Here is a 19519-nt window from a genome sequence, read left to right as displayed (position 1 = left end):
AGCTCCTTTTCCACCCCTGTTCTCCTCCTCACCTCCTCATTTCTCACTCTATCTAGCCTAGTAACCCCTATCAAACTTCTCAGACACCTCATCTCAAACACATTCAAACTCCTCCTCTCTTCTTCTCTTATGTTCCATGTTTCTGCCCCATACAGTGCTGTTGGCACAATCACTCCTTCATACAGTCTCCTCTTAGCATCCATTCCCAAATGTCTATTCCTCATTACACTCTTTAATCCACCAAGGCATTTACTCGCTTCTCTCAATCTACATTCTACCTCCACTTTCACTCCACCTTTCCCTGCCACATTTGCACCCAAGTATCTAAAACTATCCACTTCCTCCATTCTTAATGCTCACTTCCAGTCTACTGACACTTTCACCCCTTGTACATCTCATCACCTTACTTTTACCCACATTTATCTTTAGCTTTCTTCTATCACATACTCTCCCAAACTCTGCCACCAACTTCCTCAATCCCTCCTCCGATCCTGCCACAAGCGCAGTGTCGTCCGCAAACAACAGCTGGCTCACCTCCCTTTTTTCTCCATTTTCTTTAACCATCTCCAATCCCTTGCCCACTACCCTTGCATTCACCTTTTGCACCACCCCATCCATGTATAAGTTGAACAGCCAGGGCGAGATGACATACCCCTGACGAAGTTCCACCTTTACCTCAAACCACTCACTTTCTCCATTTCCAATCTTAACACAAACTCCACTATTCTCATAAAAACTCTTGACAGCTCCCAGAAGCTTTCCTCCTATCCCGTATATCTGCATAACCTCCCACAATGCCTTCCTGTCTACCCTATCATAAGCCTTTTCCAGATCCATAAAAGCCCAAAAAACATCCTTCCCCTTTCCTATAGCTTTCTCACATATCTGTCTTACCACAAAGATCTGATCTACACAACCTCTACCTGTCCTAAATCCACACTGTTCCTCACCAATTACTCCTTCTGTTCCTCTCCTAATCCTCTCAATCAAGATCCTCCCATAAGCCTTCCCAACTACACTCAACAAGCTAATCCCTCTGAAACTACTACATTCACACTTGTCCCCTTTTCCCTTGTAAAGAGGAACTATACAGGCACTCCTCCAGTCCTCCGGTACTCTACCCTCTCTCCAACAAACATTAAATAACCTCACCAACCAGTCCACCATCACTGTACCTCCCTTTTTCAGACATTCCGCATGGCATCCATCCAGACCAGGTGCCTTACCTGCTTTCATCATCTTAACAACTGCCTTCACCTCATCCTTCCTTATTTCTCCTCCATTCTCCTCATTCATCACTCTCATTTTCTTCACACTTCCCACTGCAGCAATCTTTCCTTCCCTATCCTCCTTCACATTTAGCAACTCCCTAAAATATTCTGCCCATCTTCCCCTTACTGCCTTCTCTTCCATTATCATCTCTCCATCTGCACCTTTTACCTTTTCTTCTCTACTTGATTCACCTCCTCTTCCTCTCTTAATTTCTTTCCAAAACATCTTTTTATTACTTTCAAAATTTTCTGTCAAACTCTTACCCCTTTTCACATCTGCTCTCCTCTTTGCAACCTTTACCTTTTGCTTTACTTCTCTTTTCTTTTCTTTGTACATAACTACACTATACACTTTTCTTTGCACATAACTACACTATACACAATAAAAACCCATTTAACACCCTATCATAGCATCTAATGAAGAAGGATCCCTGTCCCCTGCTATCGTACAATTTTCAAATTCTTAAACGAAACTTTTTACAATGGACAATAGTTTTAAGAATATATATTTTACCTCCTTCACCTGTAAAAATCTTCCTTAGTAACTTACTAGCTGATAAAAAATATATACATTAAGGATGCACTGTGTCTTGCAACACTGTTTATGACCTAGAGCAGTGGTTAGGATACAGGGATGATCTGTCATCCATGAGGAGCTGAGATGAGAGGGAGGAAAGGGTGGTGGAGGGAGTGGAAAGGGTGGGGGTAGGTACGTACCTTTGACTTGGCTACTTCCCATATAAGAGAGAAAAGGCTCTTGGTATATAAATAGATGTGTGTATATGTATGTATGTATGTATGTATGTATGTATGTATGTATATATATATATATATATATATATATATATACACACACACACACACACACACACACTTCAACGAATGGACGGCTTAGAAGACGTTCTGAAGACTTGGAGCGTAAGTTAGGTAACGTAGACTCCATTTTTCAAAGAATTGAAAGGTTGGAACAACTAGAGAAGGCTAACAGAAACTTAACTGAAGAAATAGAGGACCTAAAAAGACAGTTAGGAAATGTAAAAGGAGGAGAATGAGAAATTGAAGAAGAATAGTAATGAAAACAGAGAGAAACTAGCTACAGAAGCTAAAAATTGGAGAATAACTCAAGAAGGGAATAAGGTTTCATTCACTGACATAGTCAAACAGCAATTGGAAGAACAAATGGAAGACTCAGTTATCAAAGTGATGAGACAGAAGGAGAATATAGTAAGAGAATTAGCTGACAAAAAGAAATGTATAATTATATTAGGAATGGAAGAGAAACATAACCCAGATAGAACTGCAAGAATCAAGGAGGAAAATGAAAGAGTAAGCAGTTTATTAAAATTAGTCCAGGAAGATGAACCAGATATTATAAAGGAAATTGAGGAAAAAATTCAGACTCGGAAAATATAGTACAGATAAGACCAGACCAATTAAGATTAAATTCAGGTCACAAAACAACAGCAGAGAAAATTCTATCCAAGACAGGGAAACTAGCAACAAATGATCAATATAAAAAGGTATGGATAAAAAGAGAAATGAATAAGGAGGAAAGAGAGGCAGAAAAGCAGAAAAGAATTGAAGCTAAGGCAAAAAACGAGGAAAGAACGGAGTCAGAGAAAGAGAGATTCTATTGGAGAGTAGTGAACATGAAAATAAAGCAGTTCGACATACTAAAGAAAAACATAAGGGAAACAGAGAATACAATGGAAGTGGCAGAAAACTAAGAGTGTCTTACACAAATATAGATGGATTGATAACAGGATTGAATGAACTGAATGATTATTTGAAAGAAAAAGAACCGGACATAATGGGAATTGTAGAAACAAAATTAAAAGGCCCACTACCACCCAACATGATACATACAATTATTGGATTAGAAACAGAGAGAAAAAACAAGGGGGTGGAGTTATGTTCCTGACTAAGAAGGATATAAACGTGAAAGGTGTCATATATGGAAAGAATACAGTAGAGATGATTATGATAGAAGTGGAAGACCGAGATAAGAAGAGCAGAAAATTTGTGATCAATTATGTGCCTCCGAAAACAGCCTCATGGGAGGAGAGTGAACATAAAAGTATGTTAGAGGACACAAAGATAGCATTAACTAAAATAATGGAAGACGGAGGAAGAATAGTTATGATGGGCGACTTTTGCAAAGAAATCTGCTGGGAAGAAATGACAGTAAAGAGTGGTGATGACTCATGGGGAAATGCTCTACTTGAGATGATTACTGACCATTCAATGACACAATGGATACAAGAGAACACTAGGTATAGAAATGAAGAAGAACCATCGAGGCTAGACTTAATAATTACATCTGAACCTAGAATAGTGGACAAGATTGAATATAAAACACCAATAGGTAAAAGTGACCACATATTGATTGAACTGGAACTTAATGAAGAAAAATATATGAAAAGAAATGAAAAATATAGAAAAGGAAGAATGATGTATGAAAAAACAAACTTTGATAAAATAAGAGAATTCTTTCAACAAAAAAAACTGGGAAGAAATATACAAAGAAGAAACAACAGTGGAAGAGAAATGGAATATTTTGACAAAAATTTACAAAAAAGGAGTGGAAAAGTATGTCCCAAGACAAAAACAAGAAAAAGAATATGTAAAATGCTGGTACAACAAAAGTTGTAGGGAGTTAAAGGACAAAAGAGACAAAGCCTGGAACAGATGGAAAAAAGACAGAAGACCTGAAAAATGTAAAATATATACTGGTTATAGAAATGAATATGTACAAAAGTGCAGAGAGGAAAAAAGAAAATATGAAAAAGATGTTATAGAAAAGTGTAAAGATCAACCAAAACTATTCTACAGATTTGTAAACAATAAACTGAAAAACAAACAAGACTTAGAGAAATTAAGACAAGGAGGAGTTGAATACACTGAGGAAATGGAAATGGCAGAAATTATGAACAAACATTTTAAATCAGTGTTTACAAGGGAAAATATACAACCTGAAGAGATTGAGTGGAAGGAAAAAGTCCCCCCTATGGAAGAAATAGAAGTAACAAAGAATGAAATATTGACACACTTGGGTAATTTTGATGTCAGAAAATCGCATGGGCCAGATGAAATAGCAAACTGGATTCTGAAAGAATGCAGGAATGAACTGGCAGACAAAATACATAGCATAATAAGCAGTTCCTTAAAAGAAGGAAAAGTTCCAGAAGATTGGAAAAAAGCAAATATAGTACCTATATATAAAGGAGGAAATAAAGAAGAACCTACCAACTATAGACCAGTCTCTCTAACAAGTACAATAGCAAAAATATGTGAAAGAATTATCAAAAGTAGATGGGTAAAATACTTGAAAAAAAACAACGTACTAAATCCAAGGCAATTTGGATTCAGACAAGGACGATCATGCGTCACCAATTTAATATGTTTCTATTCAAGGCTAATAGATATAATACAAGAAAGAGATGGATGGGCTGATTGTGCATTTCTAGACCTAAAAAAAGCTTTTGACAAAAGTACCACATAAGAAGTTGCTTAAGAAATTAGAATATGAAGGAGGAATACAAGGTAAATTGCTAAATTGGATGGAAGACTTTTTGCAAGAAAGAAAAATGAGAGTAGTGATAAGAGATCAGCACTCAAAATGGAATGAAGTAATAAGCGGTGTCCCGCAGGGAACAGTTTCTAGCCCCAATAATGTTTGCTATATATATTAATGATATGGATGAAGGAATTGAAAGCTATATGAGCTTCTTTGCAGATGATGCAAAATTACTGAAAAGAGTGAAAACTGAAGAAGATTGTGAATCACTACAGAGAGATCTAAATAAAGTACAAGAATGGAGTAGGAAGTGGGAGATGGAGTTCAATACAAAAAAGTGTAGTATAATGGAATTTGGAAAAAGCAAAAACAGAATAACAGGATCATATAATTTGGGAAAAGAAGGAATAAAAAAAGTAGAAAATGAGAAGGACCTGGGAGTCATTGTTATGAATAATATGTCACCTGAGAAACATATAAATAAGATTTTTGGAGAAACTTATAATTTAATAAGAACAATCAAAGTGGCATTTACATACCTGGATGAAGAAATGGTGAGGAAAATCCTAATCACCCTGATAAGACAAAGATTGGAATATGCAGCAACGATATGTTAACCAAGTACAAAAAATTTTATAAAAAAACTTGAAAGAATACAAAGAGCAATTACTAAACTGGCACCAACACTCTCAAAACTATCATATGAAGAGAGACTACAAAAACTTAAACTACAGACACTAGAGCAAAGAAGAGAGAGAGGAGATTTGATAGCTATTTACAGAATCATGAAAGGCATAGAAATTACTGATAGAGAGAATCTGATAAAATGGGATGACAGAAATACAAGAGGACACGGAAAGAAAATAAAAAAAGACAGCTATAGAAGAGATTTTAAAAAGAACAGCTTTCCTCACAGAGCAATAGACAGTTGGAACAAGTTAGATGAGAGAAAGTGGTGTGTGCAAAAACAATCCATCAATTTAAAATAGTTTAGATAAAATGAGATATGAAGACGGGACCCCACGAGCATAGCTCCCCTTCCCGTAAAATACAACTAGGTACAACTAGGTAAATACACACACAAGTGCCTGTATAGTTCCACTTTACAAAGGATAAGGGAACAAATGTGAGTGTAGTCGTTTAAGAATGTAATTGGGAAGGTTTATGGGAGGGTTTTGATTGAGAGGATTGGGGAGTAATTGGTGAAGAACTGTGTAGGTTTAGGAAAGGTAGGGGTTATGTGAATCAGATTTTTGTGGTAACAGATATGTGAAAAAGCTTTAGCAAAGGGTAAGGATGTTTTTTGGGCCTTTATGGATTTGGAAGAGGTTTATGACAGGGTAGACTGGAAGGCACTCTGGGAGGTTTTGGAAATATATGGAATAAGAGGAAAGCTGTTAAGAGCAGTAAAGAATTAGAAATGGCAATTTGAGGGAAGTAGGGATGTGTCATGTTACCGGCTTGTACATGGATAGGTGGTACAGAAATTGTATTTACCTAGTTGTATTTACCTAGTTGTATTTTACGGGAAGGGGAGCTATGCTCGTGAGGTCCCGTCTTCATATCTCATTTTATCTAAACTATTTTTAAATTCATGTATTGTTTTTGCACACACCACTTTCTCATCTAACTTGTTCCAACTGTCTATTGCTCTGTGAGGAAAGCTGTTCTTTTTCAAATCTCTTCTATAGTTGTCTTTTTTTATTTTCTTTCCGTGTCCTCTTGTATTTCTGTCATCCCATTTTATCAGATTCTCTCTATCAGTAATTTCTATGCCTTTCATGATTCTGTAAATAGCTATCAAATCTCCTCTCTCTCTTCTTTGCTCTAGTGTCTGTAGTTTAAGTTTTTGTAGTCTCTCTTCATATGATAGTTTTGAGAGTGTTGGTGCCAGTTTAGTAATTGCTCTTTGTATTCTTTCAAGTTTTTTTATACATTTTTTTGTACTTGGTGACCATATCGTTGCTGCATATTCCAATCTTGGTCTTATCAGGGTGATTAGGATTTTCCTCACCATTTCTTCATCCAGGTATGTAAATGCCACTTTGATTGTTCTTATTAAATTATAAGTTTCTCCAAAAATCTTATTTATATGTTTCTCAGGTGACATATTATTCATAACAATGACTCCCAGGTCCCTCTCATTTTCTACTCTTTTTATTCCTTCTTCTCCCAAATTATATGATCCTGTTATTCTGTTTTTGCTTTTTCCAAATTCCATTATACTACACTTTTTTGTATTGAACTCCATCTCCCACTTCCTACTCCATTCTTGTACTTTATTTAGATCTCTCTGTAGTGATTCACAATCCTCTTCAGTTTTCACTCTTTTCAGTAATTTTGCATCATCTGCAAAGAAGCTCATATAGCTTTCAATTCCTTCATCCATATCATTAATATATATAGCAAACATTATTGGGGCCAGAACTGTTCCCTGCGGGACACCGCTTATTACTTCATTCCATTTTGAGTGCTGGTTTCTTATCACTACTCTCATTTTTCTTTCTTGCAAAAAGTCTTCCATCCAATTTAGCAGTTTACCTTGTATTCCTCCTTCATATTCTAATTTCTTAAGCAACTTCTTATGTGGTACTTTGTCAAAAGCTTTTTTTAGGTCTAGAAATGCACAATCAGCCCGGTAGTGGGCCTTTTAATTTTGTTTCTACAATTCCCATTATGTCCGGTTCTTTTTCCTTTCATTTTCCTCCTTGATTCTTGCGGTTCTATCTGGGTTATGTTTGGGGGGGGGGGGTTGGTGTGTGTATATGTATGTGTATGTGTAAATATGCATATTATATATATATATATATATATATATATACATATATATATTATATTATATATATATATATATATATATATATATATATATATATACATACACACACACATATACATTTATACATTTCCCCTTACAAGGGAGGTAGCCAAAGTCAAAGGCACAAATCCACTCCCACCCATTTCATTCCCACATACTCCAATCCCATTCACCACCCCTCCCTCCTTCTTTTCTTGGCTCCTCCTGGATGATGGGTCATCCACAGCAAGGCTGCTTCATTTAATCGGTGACCACCCCCTCCGTCCCCTCATGCAGAAAAAGAGAAGACAGGGAGAAATCCCTTCAGGCTGTGTCAAAATATCATTCACACATACTCCATCATCCCCCCACCCTCTCCCTTCCATGCACTGTCTCTATGGTGTGGGACTTTTTCTATGTCACCAGCTAAAAATAGTAAGAGGGGAAACGCTACTGGTTATCAACTTTTCGTGTGTAATGTTGGGGCCCAGTCCAAAGGCCTAATGTCAGCACACCAGGGGTTCACCTCCTGAAGAGGGTTATATTGACATGTTACGAAAATGGGCACTTTTGCTGTCCATTTTGCATGTAGCCATCATAGGTCCCTTATTGGAAAGTAGTGTAAAATAAAAAAATAAAATAAAATACAAGACTCCATCTGTAGGGGTGTCACTAAAACCCCTAAATTACTGTTTATATCAGTGGTTCCCAACCAGTGTGCCGCAGCACCAAAGGGTGCCGTGAGATCAACTGAGGCTGCTGCCAAAATTCAGGGCAAAAATTAGTCACAATTATATTTTTGCATTGTCATCCATTTTTGTTCATTAAAGCAGCATCAGTGTAAAGACAAGTATTTCCATATTATCCAGGGACAAAATTTTGTTACACTGATGTTGAACCAACAAAATACTGACAAACTAGACTTTAGATTTTCTAATAAGGTTGCCGGGGACTTCTGAAAGGCTTGGCAAGGGTGCCTCCAGCCAGAAAAGGTTGGGAACCACTGGTTGATATGGTCAACACCCAAAACTGAGTGAAAGAATGTGTCTGTGTACTTACGGTCATAGATTTCACTCATTATTGGTACCAAGGAGTGATAAAGCCCAGCAATAAAAATTTCATTAGGATCCAAAGAGACAACATCTGCTTCTCCTCGGTCAAGGAGTCCCATGCATTCTTCATGGTTAAGTCTCTGAATGGAATATAAACACAACTTCAGAATTAAGCCATAAGAAGCAAATGTAGCCATAATGTAATGATGCAGGGCAAAAGACAGATCAGATTGAACTCTGAAACAACTAACTTACCTGTATGCATTCAATTTGAGTATAAGTTAATACAAATTTGAAGTATTCTTTTTCAATCACCAAAGCTAATGCTTTACACTTAGCTTGCTCTGAATCTGATACAGTACACCATCTTAGTGGAGCCTGAGATGCACTTAATGCTGAAAAAGTTAATCCATATATTAGCAATGTATCATAACCCAATTATAAAAGACCTACTAAGACTAGAGAATAACAAAACTGCAGTCACCCACTAACAATGAAGATTGTAGGAGCCTACTGCAGTACTCTATATTATTTATAATATCATGTAGATCAGGTCCACATTACTGTGAACTAAAGACAAAATAGATACAAGGAAATATAAATTCTTTTTCTTCCTCAACATGGAAGACTTCAATTTCAAGAGGCTTCACACACACTTTTGAAATATATATTTACACAAGAAAGTCCCTCCAAAGTTAGGAAACCATTATGTGATTATTTCAGACCTTTTCACGCCTTCTTTTAGTGAGACTCTTTCCATGATATGACTATAACCTATCACAATGGCAATGCAGTATTTTGACTATTTCATCAAAATGACTAGATGACATTTAAATGTTTATCAACTTGTTGCAACATCTGAGAGCAATCCTTTCCTGATAACCAGGCTGTCTGCTGAAGGTTGTACTCAATGGAGATGACTTTGTGTTCTGTTGTCAATAACTAACTTATATTACTGGATGAAGGTAAATGTGGTGTTTTAATTTCACTAGATTCAAGTACAGCTTTTGATACAGATGTATATTTTTTATTACAGGATTGTATAAATATTGGGATTAAGATGATGCATTATCATATTTGAAGTGACCTTGAAACTCTAAACTGTTGTGTACAAATGGGTGAATCAATTTCTTCTCTTAGGAAATTAGAACAAGTTCCCCAGAGTAGCATGTTGGCTTTGTTATTTCCATTGGTTTTATATATTAAGTTGTGCACAAAGTATTGTTTTTAAAGTTAAGGCAAACATCTTGGCTCTAGGAACTGATCATTTTACAATAATTCCTATAGAAAAGTTTCAGTTTATGAAAATTTTAGGTCATGGCGTTTTCAGGAAAAAAATAAATCCATGAACCAAGGTTCCCCTATGAGAAACAGTACCACACTAATACAATTCAGGCAACAGACCAATGTTTCTCCATTCAACAAAGAATGGTGATTAGTTCTAATTCAACAATTCCTTAAACTTTTCCTTTACAAACTCGATCAATCCACCTTTTTGACATCCACCCCCCACCCCCAAGAGAAAGCATTGGTTTTTGGTAAGGTGAAATATAACAATTCTCCCCAAATTGCCAGACCTTAACTAGGGTGCTATGTTATCTGAAGTTTATGTAGATTTTACTTGCACATCTCAAAAATCATTAATTAAATAGTTGTTGAAATTTGAGGTAATTGATGTCAAAATATAAAAATGCAGGAGCATGCTGGGTTGGTCCCATGCAAACTGACTGAATTGCCTGGCCTTGAATACCAAAGCTTTCCTGATCTGTATGCATGCTACCTAACTTTTTAGTGTTCAAGCCTAGACTGTGCCTGTTTGAGGAATATTCTAAGATTTTTCATCTTCATGATAGGCTATCCTTTAATCCAAAGATAATAGTGATTGTCTTTACACAATTTTCTGAGAATCACTAAAGTATTTGGTTGAGAAAAATTTATCATTTAAGGGTTAAAAGCCATATTGATTAAGCTACAGTCAATAACCTTTGTATTTTCTGTCTGATGCCTAACAGTAACTCTTATTTTACCATTTTCCATAAAAATTCCCCACTGCTGCTACAAAAATCTATTTAGATATGGAAATTATCCCAGAGTACCCATCTGCCTAACCCACAGGGGACTGTATACCCTAAACTCTACTACCAAGTTCTTTCATTCAGCTGAGGAATATCCCTAGCCAATATGTAAATTAAATAAATCCATCTCAATGAACCACCCATTGAAATATATATTCATGTTTATGTTGAGGCATTGTGACAGGTTGGTGAAGGTGGGTGAGGAAGACATAAATCAGAATCCAAGTTTATTTCTGACTAGTTTCGCACAAATAGGCTTCTTCTGAGAAATAATGAAGAAGCCTATTTGTGTGAAACTAGTCAGAAATAGCGAAACTAGTCAGAAATAAACTTGGATTCTGATTTATGTCTTCATCACCCACCTTCACCATTCATGTTCATGCTGGCTACCACCATCCAGCAACTCATCCAGCACAGGGAAACTACCCTAGAGATGTGGTTTAACCCTCATATTACTCCCTTTCATAAGACACACACTCATGGCTGTTGCCACAAAAACCATAAACCATGTGTGATCACTCACTCCTTGTATGGCACTTTTTTTACCAGTGCTAAATTTGGAAAACCTGTCTGTATCTCATCCTATAGGTGGCAATACTTGTCATGTCATATCATATCTTAACCTAACCTATCCAAAGGTTTGGTTATCAACATGAAATTACAAGTTACTTATGCTTGGCATTTTTCCTGCCACAAACATAGCTTGGCTAGTTTCTGACATACTGTACTCTTTCAGGTAAACAAGGTCTCTGACAGTAATCAGGGTCACCTATTTTGCTTTTCGAGATTATATTTTTTTCAATAATAAATTGTTGGAAAGAAATATTGCTTTTTAATTTCTAAATAAACAAAAATAAGTCATCTTAACTGAGTGCACAGCATTTTTTTCCTTTTTTGTGGAGGCTTAAAGGTGGTAATAAATCTGCTAATCCTAACCTGACTAGCTTAACTTTAAACATATTTTATATCAAGAAAGTTCCTTTCCTTCGCTCTTTCCATCTCCATAAGGAATTATAGAGAATAATATCAATAAAATTTGGTGTGTTCATGATACATAAATTTTATATTTCCAAAAATAATCTTTCATTTGCTTCTGACAATATCTTATCAAAAAAAAATTCCTTTGAATACATACATCTCTTAAGATTAAAGTTGAATTACCAAGTGATATGAATTTATCTAGAAAAACAATAATCATATTATTAGTTTCTATCAATGTATCAAAAATAACTTCCTTTCCAAAAAGACCTTTAAGCAAATTATAAGAAATGTGAAAACAATGTCTGAAACTCTATAAATACCACTTTATATAAATATTACCTAATTGTCTATTCTTGAAAAAAAAAAAATATATATATATATACTTTGACAACTCATCGACCCATTCTAATGTATATGTTCATTAAAGGCCTCACAAAACCAGGAGATGAAGACAACATTGTCTTAATCTACATTTTTGTTTCAATTACCACCATGTTTATGACAGTATCAGTAAATTTGTACATTTTCTACAATATTCTTGGCAAGTTCTTTATGATAGTTTCACAAGTGTGCCTATGAAAGTTGGGTACATATACTAGAATAGAGAAGACATCCCACCCTTTATATCAAATGGTTCTTATTAGGGCATACTTACAGAATCTTATCATTTAGGACAATTTTGAGATTATATCTCAGAAGAAAAAATATATTAAAAAAATGTGAAAATCCTTGCAGGTGTATAAGGAAAACAATACGGTATTTGTTTTTAGAAGTGCACACCTATGCGGTATAGAATTAGAAATTTTAATATTAATTTTGTAAATTATAATACATCAATGTAATGAATATTTTTCTTGGCAGAAATCAATATCAGAAAATGTTGCTAAAACATATACAGAAATGAATGAAAACGCTTCAACTCCTTTACATGTCATCTTAGTTTTGATAGATTCGGAGGTCAAAGACGACGACGACGATGACCCCTAGAATTACAGGGACCACATTACTAAATGCAAGTTAGGTTAGGTAGGTAGGCTAGGTTAGAGCAGATGAATTTATCATACTATTTCTTTGGCCTCCGCCTCTACCAAAACAAAGATTGCATCTCCAACAACTGAAACGGCTGTGTTTGTTTATAGCTTTTAGCAACCTTTTCTATTGTTAAGTTCTGCCAAGAATAACGTATACTACATTCATGTGCTACAATTTACAAAATTATTATTTTTCTATTGCTATATTATTGCATAAGATGTGCACTTCTATAAATTTGCCAATATTTATATTACCATTGGGCATTGGCATTGCCATTGATTCCTCTGTCACACTTGGAAACAGCAGGGTAATAAAAATTATATGGAGGATCTCTGTAGAAATATCACAGAATTACAAAACAAATAATGATCTAATGACTAATGCACATTAGTTCCATAGTAGGAGGAGGGTGGGGTGGGGGTGGGGGTTGAACTTCAAAAGTATACAAAAAATAACACTTATAAACCCATGCCAATATAACCCAAAGGGTACATCCATTCGATTGTTGAATAGTACAAGTTTAACCTGCAGTCGATGCAATACACATGTTAAACACTAAATGAGCCTTGGCGTCATTTTCCTCCAAAGTTTGGACCAAACATTAGTCATTACTACCAAGTTTCTATTCTCCTTCTCGTATTCACCATTAAATATCTATACTATTCAAACAAAACAAATTATCATATCTTACCAGTCCCGAAAAACTGTAGAGTAATGAAAAAATATATTAAAAACATTTTCAAATAATTTACGGTTCACACACAAATTCTGACGTCATTAGCTACAGTAAACACCCGCCACACCTTTCCCACTGCACAGGTACAAACGCTGTCGAATGTCATCATTACCATGTGACGCATTTCGTCAACATTGGCGGATATTTCATAATAGGATAGACTGAAATATTACTCAAACGATATTCAAGTTTCTAAATAAAGGATGAATAAGTAAAAAATATTGTAAAATGAATATTGAAATATATACTTATATATAGCAAACGCTGCCAAGCGTATGACGGAAAACGTGTCGTACACACAAACACACACACACACCCAGTACCAAAAACATTATAAAGAAAATTAAAAGAATTCAGAGAGTAACCACAAAAATGGCCCCAGCACTTTAAAACTTGTCATATGAGGAGAGACTGGCTAAATTTGAGTTACCGACTTGGAGCAAAGAGAAGAGAGAGGCGACCTACTGACCATCTATAGAATCATAAGAACATAAAAATAAAGGAGACTGCAAGAGACCATAAGGCCTACACTAGGCAGCTCCGTATCCATCACCACCTGTCATCCCCATCCATAAAGTTGTCTAATCGTTTTTTAAAACAACTGATTGTTTCAGCGCTTACTACACGGTTACTAAGTTTATTCCATTCATCGACCACCCTATTAGTAAACAAATTCTTGCCTATTTCCTTCTTAAATCTAAATTTGTCCAGTTTATACCCATTACTGCGACTCCTACCCTGTTGTTTTATTATGATGACCTTGTTTGCATCACCCTTGTTGTAACACTTCTATTAGATCACTCCGCACTCTGCGTCTTTCCAGAGAGTGTAAGTTTAGGTACCTAAGCCTCTCTTCGTAAGGCAAATTTGAGTCCATGTATCATTTTTGTCATTCTTCTCTGTACTGATTCTAGTGAATTTATATCCATTTTGTAGGACGGAGACTAAAACTGTACCGCATAGTCAATGGTGGGTCTAACTATCGCTAGATAGAGTTTATAATTACCTCTTCACTTTCGTTACCGTCCTAGCAATAAAACCTAATGCTCTATTAGCTTTATTTCTGGCGCTAATGCACTGCTTCCTGGTTTTAAGTTCCGGACTCACCAGAACTCCCAAGTCCCTCTCGCACTCAGATTTGTCTAAAAACGTGTTATCTAAGTTGTATCTATTTTCGGGGTTGTGTAGCCCTACGTTAACACGCTACACTTAAAGATATTGAAGTTCATTTGCCATTTCACCGACCATGTTAACAATTTATTAAGATCATCCTGCAGAATCTCTGCGTCGTCTCCTGGCCTAATTAGGCGTCCTATTTTAGTGTCGTCCGCAAACTTACTAACATCACTATTTATCCCATCGTCTAAGTCGTTTATGTACATAATGAACAACAAGGGACCCAAAACCGAGCCCTGGGGGACCCCGCTAGTAGCATTGCCCCACCCAGATTTTATTCCATTTATGGTGACCCGCTGTTTTCTGTTACTAATCCATTCTAACACTTTTCCTCCTATGCCATGGGCTTTGATTTTATTTAGTAGTCTCTGGTGTTGCACCTTGTCGAACGCTTTGCTAAAGTCTAGCTAAATAACATCGTAATTATCATTGTTATCTGACGCCTTATATACTTTAGTGTAAAAGGATAGAAGATTAGTCACACATGACTTACCCTTGGAGAAAACATGTTGTGAATCACGAATTAATTATGTCCTTCGATGTGTTCTCTGAGTCTATTTATTATTATTGATTCAATCATTTTTCCTATAACCGATGTCAAACTGATTGGCCTGTAGTTGCATGTAGACGATCTATCTCCCTTCAATAGCATGAAGAAAATGAATACCTATACGTACAACGTGAGAACACTCTCAGAAGACCACATTTGGCAATTTGAATAAACCGTTTGAAATTCGTCTACCATTTTTATCCTTTTCTTGTTTTGATCCCAGGGTTTGAATTTTGTCCATAGGTGGTCATTGTACACTATAATTTTTTCCATCCTATTCCAGTATTTGAATGCCATACTTTTGTATCATACTACACTTGATATTTTAACTCTAACTTTTAATTCACTCTGTATGTACACCGCATTTGGCCTTTTGACTAGAGCGTTTGAATTTTGTCTGGCAATTCTTCCTACCTTTGTTCTGATCCCGTCGTTTGAATTTTGTCTATAGGTTGTCATGTTACACTTGAAATATAATTTTCATCCTACTCCAACGTTTGAATGTTATACATTTATGTTATCCTACAAATTATATTTTCATTCTAGCGTTTGATATGTCTGTATACTGCACTAGACAATTTGACTAGAGCGTTTGAAATTCGTTTGTCATTTTCATCCTATTCTTGTGTTGATCTCATCGTTTAAATTGTGTCCATAGGTTATATTCGTAGATTTTAAGTTTAATGTTCATCCTATTCCAGCACTTGAATTTCATTTGTATATATGTCGCTCTACAAATGATATTTTGATTCTTGCATTTGATATCTATCTATCTATATATATATATATATATATATTATATATATATATATATATATATATATATATATATATATATATATATATATATATGAGAGAGAATGTGGTGCTTCTATGAAATGAAAGTTTGATTTTTAATTTCTCCAGGGCGTCAATCAATTTTTTTTTAATCCAAAACTGATACAGAAAAAAGGGTTTTGAAATCAAATGATATTTAAAGGTCGCGCACTAAACTTCAAATGTTTATTTACCGTGCTTCAGTAAAATTGAACTGAACGACCAGCAATACTCAAACAAACGGCACCAAAGCTCATCAAACGATGAATTATTTCCTCTCAATGAGTTGGGATTTACAAATCCCAACACATAAATTTCAGCCTTCAATCTTTCTTCAAGGCAGCTGCTTTGGTCGAAGCGGGGAAAGATTTCCGGTGTGCTTCAACTACTTGAAGGACGAAGTGTTACTGCTCTTCGTTTCTCGTGAGTGAGGCATTGAATTCGGACATGAGCGCCACTCCTCGCTCCGCCAAGTCGTTGACCACCTTCAGAGATCCAACAAGGCATCGAGAATGGCGGTACTCTTCGTCTCCTGCCCACTCCCCAGGATCTTTCCCGAGAAAATCAGCTGACAGCTGGAGGCACTTGAAGAATGTCATTGTGGCTGAGGTGACAAAATCCGAGAGGTCCTTCAAGCTGGCGGAGAGTGGCGGAAGCCTTTTCGGAGGGTCGTTCGGGGTTACCCTTTGAAGATTCGTCACCATTTTCTTCTTCTCTGCCACTGTGACTCGGTCGTCAAAGAAAGCAAAGGCAACAAGCACTTCCAACACGTACCACAAGTGGCGATTGAATGCGCTCGAAGCTGCCTTGCCAATGGCTTTGATGGGGAATGCCTCCAGGGCTTGAAGGAAGTCGAGATCGTTCTTCGGAGCGAAGACAGCGGAGGGGACCTCGAACCAGTACTTCACGTAAACTTTTGTGATAAAGATGGCCACTTCCTCCAGATGGTTCCATGTCGCCTCGCTCCGTGACGGCCGCCGAGAAGGTCCAGGTCGATCTTCGATGGGGGTACTGGGTTTTGAAGAGAACCACCTTGAGTGTGTAGATGGCACAAGCCATCCATCTCGCCCGATGGATTGCTCCAGGCTGCTTGAATCGGATCCCTCCCGGGAGATGATCACCGAGAAAAATTATGGTCAGCTGGAGGAGTTCCTTGTAATCATCCCTCGGTTGTTGCTGCTGGAGCTGAGTCTTGCAGAACAAGATTACCTCCTCCTTCCATCCTTCGACCAGAGGTCCCAACTTCTCATTTTGAACGCTCGTCGTGAATGAATTCTGGCAAATTCGGGGCCAGTAGTCACGGAACATGTCAATGCTCGGGGATGCGGAAGTTTCGAACATTCCCAACACCTTTTCCAAGGCGATTTCAGCCACATGATGCCAGCAGGCAAGATGAAGGAGATGCCGGCCGATTTCCTTCTCGAGGATGACAGAGACCCCTCCTTTGTGGCCCGTGTTAGAGGCCGTTGTGTCAAAGCACAGCCCGCTGACTCGGTCTCTCACTCCCCATTCATCCACTGTCTCGAGAATCGCCGTTGCCATCACCGAAGCAGTCCCCGAACGAAGTTTCGGAATGGCAAGAAGCTTGACAAGGTTGTCACCAGACACAAGGATAGGTAGTCGGTCGACGGTTTCCTTGCCGGGAAGGGAGAAGTCCTCCATGATCTTTCCGTCCTAGTGGAGAACTAGAGGGACTTATGGGTTGAAGGCCTTCTTCATTTCAGCGGCCAGGGCAGCTCGGCACTTCATTCGAGCCCGCCGGATCCCACTGGGGCTGATGATGAGTTCCTCGACATCTCCTTCGAGGCGGCTGGAGGAGCAAATAATTTAACTTCGATGCGCGACCTTTTAATATACATCGATTGTAAAATGATTACATCTACGACGTTTTTTTTGTTAAATGAAACAAGCTAACACCCTGGAGAAAGAAATTTTATTACTTTGAAATTTCGCCTATATACGATGGAAGCACCCTAATATATATATATATATATATATATATATATTATATATTATATATATTCATATATATATAAAATGTATATATATATATATGCATATATATGTATATGTATATATATATATATATATATATATATGAATATATATATATATATATATATATATATATATATATATATATATATATATATATATATATATATATATATATATATATATATATACATACATACATACATACATACAGGGGATCACTCTGACTCGCAATATTTGTCCGGGCGACGGTTCCAAGTGAACCCGTATCGGCCGTGCCCTACGGTTAACGAGTAGAGGCTTTGGCTGCCATGTGGTGTCCATGTGCCCCACATGCATACCCCACAGGTATGCAATCGGGACTTGGATGGTATTAGGACCTGACGCTGGTATTGACAATGATCAGAAAAGGCCAGAAAGGGTCACCGCGTTAGGTCAAGTCGCGTCATGACGTCGGGTCAGTCCCACGTATATATACTGCCTGCTCCGAGCGGGCAGGCCAGTTAGTTCTTCTCTGTAGTCAACTTGTTACGCGTCACTAGGCTTTCGCGGTCGGTCTTCCCCAACTTCGGGGACCACGCCACGTTTGCCTCTGATACACGTACCTTTCCTAGAATAAAGTATACAAACACAACTGCGCATCACTCTCTACCCCCTTGCCGGGGGTACCCTCCTCTTCTACAACATATATCGTCCTCAGACCGGGGAACTTGCACCTGGGGAAATGCTTTCCCTAGCCGGCCATGAATTCATATTCAATGCTAGGGACTTTAATGCACACCACTCCATCTTCCGCTCCCTCCAACGACCCAATCCTACCGGACACACCCTAACAACGCTTCTTGGTGAAACTACTGGGATCATCCTACTGTACTCAGAGGAGGCTACGCACATCTCGGAGTGGGGAGGGAGGCGCATGGACTTCGCCATGGTCTCCACATGCATGAGTCATCATGCTCACTGGTTGGTGGACCCTCAGCTCACTAGCGACCATTTTGTTTTAGTCTCGACTTTAACCGAGGACCTTCTCATGCCTTCACCTCTTCCACCTCGACGCTGGAATACAGGGAAGCCCAACTGGACCCTTTTCTATGAGGAACTATATCGCTGGTACCGAACCTACCTTCCCATACAGGACATAGACGAACTACATCGAGACTTCGTCACCGCCGTCCAGGCCGCTGCTGAACGAGCTGTTCCCAAAACGAACCCAGGCATAAATCGGTATGCTGACCGGTGGTATTACAAAGAGAACAAAATCACCGTGTCAGTGTACTCCATAGATTTCTGCGGCGCCACCCATCCCTCGATGCACGAACCCTCCTCGCGGACGGTCACCCACAGGGTCAGGGAAGAAAAGTGGCTGGAGTGATGTGCCACCATCTCTGCCCAAACTACTGTTAGCGCCCTCAAGAGGAAGCTGCGACTGGCACCAGAAGCGGTCTCTCTCCTGCACCCCGTTCACCCGCAACCCAAACAATAGGCGGAGATTCTTGCGCAGCAATTTGCGGACCATTCCTC

General features: G+C 37.8%; 1 protein-coding gene across 2 annotated transcripts in view; it reads right to left on the bottom strand.

Moving 5' to 3' along the window:
* The window catches only part of Tsf2 (transferrin 2), a 33603-nt gene extending 20043 nt beyond the window's left edge, over nucleotides 1-13560 (bottom strand). For both annotated transcript variants that reach the window (XM_076211988.1, XM_076211989.1), the window contains exons 1-3: nucleotides 13417-13560; nucleotides 8893-9032; nucleotides 8645-8777 (exon numbers count right to left, since the gene is read on the bottom strand). In XM_076211988.1, the coding sequence (XP_076068103.1) occupies nucleotides 8645-8777; nucleotides 8893-9032; nucleotides 13417-13462 (319 nt within the window). In that variant the 5' untranslated portion in view covers nucleotides 13463-13560. The remainder of the gene's footprint in view (nucleotides 1-8644; nucleotides 8778-8892; nucleotides 9033-13416) is intronic.
* Between the last annotated feature and the right edge of the window lie 5959 nt (nucleotides 13561-19519).

Source organism: Oratosquilla oratoria, chromosome 29 (assembly GCF_046742065.1).
Source record: "Oratosquilla oratoria isolate Oo_2021 chromosome 29, ASM4674206v1, whole genome shotgun sequence".
Taxonomy (NCBI): Eukaryota; Metazoa; Arthropoda; class Malacostraca; order Stomatopoda; family Squillidae; genus Oratosquilla; species Oratosquilla oratoria.
Note: the sequence above shows the minus strand (reverse complement) of the source record. Positions and strands in the feature narration are given on the sequence as shown.